Source organism: Neolamprologus multifasciatus, chromosome 1 (assembly GCF_963576455.1).
Source record: "Neolamprologus multifasciatus chromosome 1, fNeoMul1.2, whole genome shotgun sequence".
NCBI lineage: Eukaryota > Metazoa > Chordata > Actinopteri > Cichliformes > Cichlidae > Neolamprologus > Neolamprologus multifasciatus.
In genome coordinates, this window is record NC_140439.1 from 10,355,213 (window position 1) to 10,366,175 (window position 10,963).

At 43.5% G+C, this 10,963-nt stretch overlaps 1 protein-coding gene across 1 annotated transcript in view; it reads right to left on the reverse strand.

The window, feature by feature from the left end:
* neo1a (neogenin 1a) overlaps window positions 1-10,963 on the reverse strand; it is a 156,066-nt gene that overhangs the window by 60,888 nt on the left and 84,215 nt on the right. Inside the window, exons 3-4 of the mRNA XM_085163299.1 lie at window positions 10,423-10,698; window positions 8,929-9,079 (exon numbers count right to left, since the gene is read on the reverse strand). Coding sequence (XP_085019425.1) covers window positions 8,929-9,079; window positions 10,423-10,698 — 427 coding nt within the window. The remainder of the gene's footprint in view (window positions 1-8,928; window positions 9,080-10,422; window positions 10,699-10,963) is intronic.

Below are 10,963 nucleotides of genomic sequence, written 5' to 3' on the forward strand. Positions count from 1 at the left end.
TTGAGGCCATCTGCCTGTGCTGGGGAGAAGCATTCAAGTGGCACTCAACCTGCTGTCACCAAAAAGACTTTGCTGTTTCATTTCTACTTAATCAAGCCTCATCCAGAGAAAAAAAAATAGTTTGATCTCATCACTTTGTAGTTGACAGCTGGTCGAGAAAATGGACTTTCGAAGCTCATGTGTAAATCAGTGTTAATCTTTACTTCCAATGGAATTCCTCAAAGGTTCTTAAACCCTAAAGCATTTCAGTGAGTTTAACTTGCATCTACCCACTTGGCCCGTCATTGCTACAAATCTCTGAATTCGACAAATAGCCTCTACATTTACTCCTCTGTAGATTGTTAGCTTAAACTCTTTCCCCCTTGTACGCCTGCAAGGGTAACCCTGGTTTCTCTTTTTTGAACAGAGCAGTCATATTTGAGGTGCATCAGCAATTGATCTCTACCTGTACAGAGTTCACTAAACCATGGTGACCCAAGTAGCTACTAATGGAAAATGGGCATAAGGTTACTCTTGCCAAAACCCAGAGCATATTCTAGTGGTCATCAACCTTTATTGATATATCGTGAGGTGTCAGAAGTCATCATTAAGGGTACAGGGAAGGTTGTCAAATGTCATGTTTATGTCAAAAAGAGCTAACTTTAAGCAGTTTCATCAGCCATAGTTTCCCACACAGCTATCCTATCACAGAGTTGGCAACACTAGCTGACAAATTCTAGGAAAAAAAAATTCTAGAGGAATCACATTAACAGTTCCTGTAACCAACCTCTCATTAGATATGTGAGCAGTGTAAGGCTTGCTCTTTAATCCAAGCCAGGAACAGGTATATGTACTCAGGTCAAAAGAGCCATACTGAAACAAGTTCAACTCAGAGTGCTGCAATCTGAGAAGAACAAACAGCACACAGGACCAGATTGTATAAAAAAAGAAACAGGTGCAAAAATAGTACACTCAGCAGAAAGCTTGACAGAGGATGGCCTCAGTGTTCAAGGTGGGAAAGTGGGGGAAACACAAAGAAGGCGGCTGCCTCTCCTTTTAGTCCCGAGACTGCAGTAAGGAAAACAGGAAATGCCAAACGTCCTGCTGTACATTGATTACTTCTCTGCGCGTGAGGGCCAGTGTGGCTGGTTGTGCTCCGAGGCTCTGCATGTCAAAAACCCGCTGAATGAAAAATTTCTCTGAAAGACGCATGTAGCACCAAGCGTTCCTGCAGCTAAGTCTCACCAGGACAGCTTTTCAGACTCTTGGCCTTTAATGCCGCGTGCTCCATAAAAGGCATTGAAAGCTTCCTCTTGTAGTTGAAAGAAGAACATACAGTACACGTCAAACCACCGGGCAATTTCTCATTCCGTTTAGAGCGAGTCAATCTCGGCTCTAACTGCAGTGCCTAAAGTGCTCCGCTGAACAAGGAATGCATTACTGAGACCATGAGGGAGGGAGACAAAGTAAATTGGCTTGAGCTGAATGAGCCGGAGACACCTCAAACTGTTGTGAGGGAGCTCGCTCCACTTGTGGTCGTTTAAATTAAGACGCGGTGCCTGCTGGAAGAATGTGAAGGATGTCTCGTGCAGTAAGCTGAAGGTTCTCGGCGGTAAGTGAGACTCTAATTAAAACTGGATTTACCTACAAAGAGATGTTAAATTGGCTCGCTGTTTTCCCACCGTCACTTTTCTTCTTGTTACAAAAACGGCAGATGCACGCATGCATACAATCCAAGCAAAGCGAAGACCACGGGGCGGTGTTCTGAAGCGGCGATGCTAATTAGGCTTGCTGTCTTCTCAGATTTCGTGCCAGCGTTCATGCTACAGTAGCTCCCCTTCTGACAACTACAACTTTCCACGTTGTTTGTCCCAGCAGAAACAACACCATATACAAAGACATCATATATGGCTAAAATTTGTGCAACACGCGAGTGCTTTCTATCTAACAATCATATGCCGAAGGATGCACTGGAGAGCAACTTGGGGTTAATGTCTTGGAATATTTGGCATGCACACTGGAGGAGACGGTGATCGAATCACCAACGTTCCAATTAGTAGATGACCTGCTCTACCTCCTGAGTAACCACAACCCCAAGACCATATTTCAGTTTCAAACTACTGGAAAGCACAACAACCCTTTCCTCCCTCAGCTCCTTTCCAACATGTCTCTGCTCCAGAAAACTTGTTGAGTACGTCCGTCAATGCGTATGGGCCTCAAACACAAACTTGTCCCCCGTTCTGCTATTCAGCTTTGACGGCAGCGACAGCCACAGAGGCTTCAGAGAAGGACGTGGACACATTTGGTATGTGTGACTGGTGGCTCAGCCTTCCGTATCACAAACCGGCAGCAAGGTCAGTACACTTGGGTGAGGGGAAGCTGCACATCACTGAAGAGCTGTGCAGGTGGAGGCAGAGCAGTAACGCTGTCACAGAGCAATCAGTGGTGTTGTGACAGTAGTTGGGCACGGGTCATGCTATCTGCAGCATGAGGGGAAAACGGGTGGAATCTTGTCACAACTGTCACAACAACAACAAAGAATATAAGAGAAAAAAAGGGGGGATTCATTATTAATGGATAGAGTGTAAACTCCTAAGTTTTTCTCAGTTTGATCTCATGTTCTTTTCACTCTCTGGCTCTCTGCACTGTGGTGCACTATGAATGCAAACCACTCTGCTCTTCTAGGTTTTGTGGTTTAAAGTGAACGCAAATTGAACTTCTCCCATTTTGACCAGAACAAAATCATTACAGTTCCATGAATTTGAATCATGTTCTAGGTGTGCCAAAAACAGATCTCGTCTTAGAGGAAAGGGCAAGCAGCGGGTTGGAATGGTTTCTCCCTCCACCTCCCCGTTTTTTTAATGTATACCTGCTCCAATATGAGACATGACGCTGAAGAAACTACCAGGAGAGACAAACAAGATAAAGAAGGAAGCCCGACCGGCCTTAGAAACAAACTGAAGGAGAAATAAATAAAAATTAATGTGCAAGATTAATGAGAAACAACCTGGTGCCAGCAGCAGAGGCTCAAGTTTCTCAACTGACTCAGTCATGAAAACATTTTTGTTTTCCTCTGGTTCATAACGGAAAGCTGCGGGACCCTCGAGAGGAAAAAATAAAAAACTCCCACATTCCTTACCTTATTTGCTTTCCCCCCCTACAAAAGGTCCCCAATAATAAACTGATGGTTTGATTAGTGCATACTGCAATGAAGCCTCGCATAATAGACTTTTGGATGGCTGGTGTGCCTCCAGGTGCTCAAGGCCACCTGAACTCTGTGTGGTCCTTGTTGTGTCACATTTACAAACCCATAGTACTGCCTCAGGGGGACATATATCCACATAACACCTGGTGAAGAGGCAAAGCAAATGAGGGGAAGTGAGCTGTTTCCGCTATCAGTGAATAAATCCCCATATTCTCAGTCCTACATTGACTAATGAGGTAAATTACACAGTGCGCAAAAAAAGTAGATTCCTTTTAGGACTAAAAACGCAGCCGATTGTGGATCCTGCCTCTGCCCAACAACTGACGGATCTTTACTTGGCAAGAAAAACAACATTGTGATGAGGATGCAAAGAAAAAAATGAATGCTATGACAGGAAGCATGCTTTTAGGAGAGCTACAGACACTGATGTGCTGGAGACAGAGAGAGACAGCCTAAAGAGAGACTTCTCTTGCTCCACTCAGAGAGAGCCTGTGTTGTTTGTCTTGTTTTCTCAGCCTGCACATGCCAGCAAAATCCCTCCATTACCTTAACCCCACTCTCCGCTACTGCCATCTATCATTTTACCAATGCTGGAGAAATCTGAGTTCCTATGCAGAATTCTAAGCACACGGACCCTCCTGCCTCTCTGGGAGTACGTGGTGTGCTGGATATCCACCGTGCATGTCAACCTCTCTGAATGAGGGAAAACATGTGGAGCAGAACACTTTCCACTCACACTCACACTGATCTTAATTCCTTAATGTGTTTTGTTTTCTGACTAAGAGAAAACCCAGAAGAATCTTGAATGCTGCTTTAATGTATGCACTTTATCAGGTACATATTTGCTGTATTGTATTGCTGTACTGTAGCTAGCAGTGATGTTTTGCAACTACATTTACATTTATATTCAAGGGGGATAAAAACAACAGAAACATTTACCTGTGATCTCGGTAATGAACACAGTAAAAGCCCAAACAATTGAACTTTTATGAAGATGGTTTTATGGTGGAGGGGCTGTACAGAGTTACGTAAGATTACATTACTCACATTCTGACACTCGGATGACAACAGAGGTTTCTCCATTTTTCCTCCTTAGGCTGCAGAAACTGTGTTCTGTGGTCTGTGTAATCATATCTGTCAGCCGGATGCACACGAAACATCACTGACACTATCATTCGCTGCAAGAGGAGGACCTCAGTGCTAGGTGGACGACACGCTAATTGCCGATGTGACGAAAGAAACAAGTGAAAATCAGGCTAGGCTAATTTTTTGGTTCAGTTTCACTGCCTGTGTTTTTTATTTTAATGTCCTTTCTCTTTAATGTTTGAAAACCTGCAAAGTTCATGATGGCACATGGAAAACTGGTGTGGGAATTCACAAAAAAAAAAACCAAAACAACGACAATGGTTGAATGTGTGAGTGTTAACGCTGCAAACACATTAAAAAAGATGTGAAGAACAAAGAAGGTTCAAATTTTGAGTGTCACTATGACTTCACTTTAAAAAAAAAAAAAAGGAAAAAAAGAGGCAATTATCTATGATTGCATCTGAAGGAGTGGGGATTTAAATGGCAGTGGCATTTGCTCGGTCATGCCATCTTTTCAAGAGCAGTGGAATCAATTCTTTGGTGTGAATCTTCAAATTATTATTAAGGTACTAGTGGTTTGGGTTCCACATCGCTACAAGTCATTCTGCTGAAAAGCGGGCACAACAGTGACACGGTGTCTTACGCGACAGCTATAAATACATGAAACGATATGATAGCTAACAAATATGCTGAGCTAAATTCCCGTCTTCATGCACAACTAAATGCAATACACACAGTAATATTTAAGCAAACACAGGAGCACAAGGAGGCGAGGAGACAGATGACTTTGAGGCTTTGGAAAGGGGGGCGGTGATTTACATATTCAGTCAATTCCCTGTTGCTAGCCGACATGCATAATTCATCCATTTTATTGACTGCTGAGGAATTCTGTTAGGTGACTGAGAGATACTCCGGAGAACAAAAAATGACTGTCCTTTTCATAAGTGTCATCAGGACCAGTATGTCTGAGAGATCCAAAGGCCTGTTTCTCTGTGTAACGGATGACACAAGGCATATTTACAAAGACTGCATCTTCAGTGTGTTGAAGGAACAGCTTAAAGTGCTACATATGCTGTCGCAGTGTTGCTGATATTAATCAAAATAAATGTTGAGCCCGGTGTCCTTGGCAATAGAATTGCTCAGAGGCTAAATTGAATTGAGGCAACATTCAGGACCCCGGCGAATACACAAACAGCGCGTTTCAGCGGAATAATCCATTGTATGATCGATACTGAGTGCATTGGAAAACGTAGCATCGGAACAGATAGGCCCTGCTTTTCTACAGACAACTACACTTGCGGTCACTTTGTTATGTACACCTGTTCAGCATCTTGAAAGTGCACATTTCTAACCAGCTAATCGGCACCTTAATGCATTTAGTCGTGCTGAAGTTCAAGATGAGCATCAGAATGGGAAAGAAAGATCATTTAAGTGATTTTGAACATGGCAAGGTTGTTGGTGCTAGATGGGCTCGTCTGAGTATTTGAGAAACTGCTGAACTACTGGGGTTCTCCTACACAACTGTCTCTAGCGGTCAGAGGGAAACGGCCAGAATGCTTACGAATTGACAGGAAGACAATAGTAACTGAAATAACTTCTCGTCTGCACAGCACAGTGCAACTTGAAGCAGATGGGCTATAGCAGTTTAGAAGATCACATGGTGAGCCACTACTGTCAGCAAAAAAACAAGGTACAATTCATATTAGCTCACCAAAACTGAACAACAGAAGATTGGAAACATTGGCTGGTCCGTTGAGTCTTGATTTCTGCTGCCACATTCAGATGGTTGGGTCAGAATTTGGCGTGAACAACATGAAAGTTTGGATCCATCCTTGCAGCCCTGTATTAAGAATTCAGGCTGCTGGTGGTGTAACGATGTTGGGCCCATTAGTACAAACTGAGCACTGTTTAATGCCCCGAGCACTGAATATTGTTGCTGACCATGACCACAGTGTACCATTTCCTGCGTCCAGTAGAATAACTCATCATTGTTACAAAGCTCACATAATATCAAACATGACAGTGACTTCCCTGTACTTAAGTCACCAGATCTCCATCCGAAAGAATACTTTAAGATGGTAGGGTCAGAATTTGCCATAAACTATGTGACTCTGTGTTTATACACCTCTCTGTGTAAAATTATTAGTTATTATTAATCTCTGGCTCTCATCCTCAGCATGTCTTTTTCCCGTCTTCCTCTGAGGAGTGTTTGTTGAATCTGTGCCATGAAGAATTAAGATAGCTCTGAGGATCAAAGGGAGTACAAGCAAGACATACCTAATGAAGTGTCTAGTAAGTGTATGTTTACGTATAAAAAAGGAGATATTATCCAAAAATTACTTTGCAAGTAGAGAAAAAACACAATGTGTACCAATAAAAGTTGGTGGGTTGCAAAAAACAACATAAATCATTGAATGAGTTGATCAAACAAACAAGAGATTCACACGTAAAAACTGATAATTTTGTCCTGTGTAAAGTGAGGCAGCATCTCACCACATGTTTCTTTATAATCACACTCAGACACATGCAGGAGAGCATAAGTTTCTGTCCCAGGTGAGCCACAATCAACAGGTCCAGGACTTAATTTTCACTCATGACAAAAGGGTGGTGGTGGTGTCGGGTGGTTGGTCATTCTCTTCTATCGCTTACAGATTTGTAAAAGACTGCAGACTGTGACTGACCGAGATCCAACACGCTTTTTCTTGGTCACAAGAAGAATCTATGAATATTATTCCCAGATCTGACACAGTGACCCTGTGAGCCGGACACAACAAAGAGAAATCAGCTACCGATCGACTGAGAGTGGGGCAACCACCTGTTTAGTTTCAGCCCTCTGCTCTGTCCTTGTCTGTCAACATAGAGACATTTTTAAACAGCCAGTAAGGCCTACGTGCCAATACGGGCAAGTGATCCAAATGAAATGTCTCCTGACAGGTTATGAATAACATGCTAATGAGACTCTTCAAAGACCTAAGACAGAAATCCTACTTATGGCAGAAATCCTTTATGCAGCACATTGTGAAAAGACTTTTGAAGATTTCCTCTGCGTCTTTCAAAGTATCTTAAAGAACTTCAGTGAAGTCGGGCAGAAAGTGGAAGGACTAGCAAAGAATTACAGGGAAGAATTAGAAATTCAAGAGTCTGCATTGTCCAAAGCCTCTTTCATCTTGCACTCTTATCGAGTTACCTTTGTTATTTGTTGCTCAGGATAATAGTAGCTGTAAGCCATTGTGAATTCAGACGTAGAGAAAAAGAAAACAAGAGATGTGACCGAGCTGAAGAATCGGCAGCGATACTCCCCGCCATCGCTGAGCTGCTCCGCTTTCGATTGGTAGCTTTGACACGTCTTCATCAACTCTCATCTCATGTCTACAGCTCCAGCGTCGCTGCTTTCAAGGCCCTGTTTGTGTTGCGCACCAAAGACCAATTAGATACTCTTTGCAGATTCCCCTTACTCTCTCCCTTACACTACATGCCACACCAATTTTTAATTGACAGGAGCACTTCTATCTTTCATGTAATGCCTGGAAGGAACAGGGGACTGTCAACAGGAAAAAAGGGGAAAATTCCACTGCTATTCTTTTTAATTGTCAATGTCGTCGTTAATGAAAAGAAAGGAACAACCTTGGAGATGTATTCACCGCTCATTTTTTTTTGCGCTGAAGGCAGGAGCATCGGGGTCTTCTTCTATATGACCCAGACATCCCTGCTTTCTCACTATGCTTGCTAATTACCAACGGAGACACCCTCGGGGGTTGGCTATGCGAGCTGGATATTGTCTTGTATTTAATAGAAGGTAGACTAATAAGTACCTTTTTACCCAGCTCCCTTTGCGGGTCAGAACATTCAGACAATTCCACAGGCATTAGAAACTTGAGGTGTGGAGCTATGCTTGGAACCAGAGGTTGGAAGGTCTAATGATATTCTCGTTCACACCGCACCGGGGCCTCGCGATTACCAATGTGACGACCTTACATTTAATTTCACTGAACGCCCAAATCCATTCTGAGCTAGATTTAGATAAATGAGCCGCATTTTAGCCACGTTGAGTTGAAGAGTTATTATTCCACAGGAGCACACACAGGGGTTAGGTAAACAAAGTGCTTTCTTAATTGGTGAGAACCAAACTTCACATGTCCAATGCAATTCTCTCTGAGGGATTTGAGCTGCACTGCCTGAGCTAATGAGAGGCAGAGAAGTGAGAGCACAGGCACTGTGACACTCTGTCTTGGCTCTTAATTTGTGAACTTCCCCTCAGCTGGCAACCCCGCAGCCTGCTCTCCCAGATGAAGTGGCTCCGTTGGCACGTCCAGGTCTCCCCCCGGGGCTCTCTGGGTAGCTGTGGCAGAAAGGCATTAATACCTTGGGGAGCAGGCGCCAGGACTAACAGTTTAGCTTCTGGAGGCCAGAGGCACCGGGTACAAAGGAGCAGTACATTACAGTACTCTGCTGCTTTTATAAACCTAGGAATGTGCGAGAGCCCAGGGAAGCTGAGCACAACTGCTTGTGGCTTTACTGTAACTATCGCCAATTACTGGCAACTTTCAGGTGATAATCCAAACCTGTTGTTTTTTCTTTTTTGTTTAACAATCTCTGCTTTTTCGATCAGAATAGATAAATGCATCAAACAATAAGTGTAAGAGCTGCCCTACACGTACCTCTCTTCCAGCAGCTTGTCTCCAAACATCCAGCTGATGCGTGGTGCAGGGTAACCCGTGGCCACACAGGGCAGCAGCACGCTGGCATCCGTCACCTTGGTCACAGACACAGGCTGCACCAGGAATTCCAGCTTCCTCTCCTCGCCAGTTTCTTAGATGTGAAGGGGGGAAAAAAGGGGGTCAGGGTTAAGACTGAGATTAAGCAAAGAATTTCTGGGAAGAATTAAAAACTCAAGAGTTGTTGTCTTTATTTTCCAAAGCCGCTTTCATCTTGAACTCTTATCAAGTGTATTATTTGTTTTATTGATCAGAAAAAAAGGACAAACAAACAGTAAATCACAGCCTGCAACAGGAATTCCAGCTTCCCCTGCAGTTTCTTAAGTGACGGGGGAAAAAGGGGGGTGACCGTTAAGGCTGAGGTTAAGGCTAGGGTTGAGTAAGCTAACCTCCCGTGTCCATCCATCTTACACTTAAGACTGGCTGACAGCCTGACACTCAAACCACAAAGAGTCAGACTGAATAATGATAATGATATCTAGCACAGATAAAGCTGTGTATGATACGAGCTGCAACTTAATGCTGGAATAGCATCGAGTAATAACCACGAGGGTCATGGTCCGCCAGACTTCTTATTTTTTTAATAATGAACTGCTGCGAGTTCACAGGAATGTGTGAAACTCCCACTCAGCGATTCACGGCGAAAATACCAGAGCTGTATTTGGTTGTGGCTTCAAAAGAAAACAAAAAAAGGACACAACTAAACAGGATAATAACTACACCGAATACATTTATTCATGTCCCGCCAATATCTGATGGTGTCCACGCAAAAATGTATTTCCATTTTGTCACAAAGCTTTAAAACCTTCCCTTTTGTGTGCCTCCAACTTCCTGCCACTCTACCACACATCTTTAGAGGAGGCAAACAGAGATGAAGACCCCCACTGGGGCCTTGTTGAAGTCTGATTTACAGCCTCTAATATCTTCCCTGTGCTGGCAGGAGCCTGGTGCTTAACAACTTAGTAAATAAAACTTCCAGGGGGGTGAGACAAGAACCTGCCACAATGGAATTTGGGCTCCTTTTGAGCTGCAGCTGAGTTACTGTTGCGTCACTGATAACCCCAGTGGGAATTTTACCGCTCCTGCTAGCATTCAAAAATCTCTCACCACAGGTAGCCGGGTCTCTTCACGCTAAAGGTAATGAGCAACCGAGAGAGAACTCACTGTACTGCTGTAATTAAATGACGCACTGGACTATATACAAATTTCAATTTACCTCACAAGAGGACCTACGAGGGTCTAAAAGCTCTAATTAAAGATGTGGTGACGCTTTAACAGGTGACAACTGATGACAAGCAGGGTAAAATATTTTAATATTAGAAAACAATACTAGTGTATTCATTATATTGCATAACTGAGTTTACAGCGAGAAGTTCCTATAGTAACAGATGTAGATTCATAATGGACAACATTTCACCTGGTGTTCTCTCAAATTACCTGGTACAGTTTGGAGCTCGGCCTCATCACTCAACTTGGAAGAGCCAACGTTTTCCACAAGGCAGCGGTACGTGCCAGCGTCCGTCTCCGAGGCATTGCTTATAACCAGGGCTCCACTCGGTAGCTGGATCAACCTGGTACTCAGCTCCAGGGGCTGTCGGTCTTTCTCCCACCGGATGAAGGCCACCAGATCCGAGTTGACCTCACATGCCATCACCTGACTGTCCCCAAGTCGCGCAGTGGCTGGCAACGGTTGGCTGGCGAACCTGGGCATCCCTGCAAGACAGCGATAAGGCAGATGAGGAACACTCATAGCAACATTTTATGGTAGCAGTTTAAGGGGTTTATGAAACCTGCATGAAACAAGCAGGGCTTCAGGTTTTTAGTAAACTTAAAAGCAAAGGCATGCTGACAAATTTGACTGTTTCATTTCACTAAATTTAACTTTAAGCTGCATTTGGATGTAAATTTTTGCTAAGGCAGATTGGAAAGGCAAATTGATTACCACAGCAGCTAATGAAGCTATAAAAAAGAATGTGGA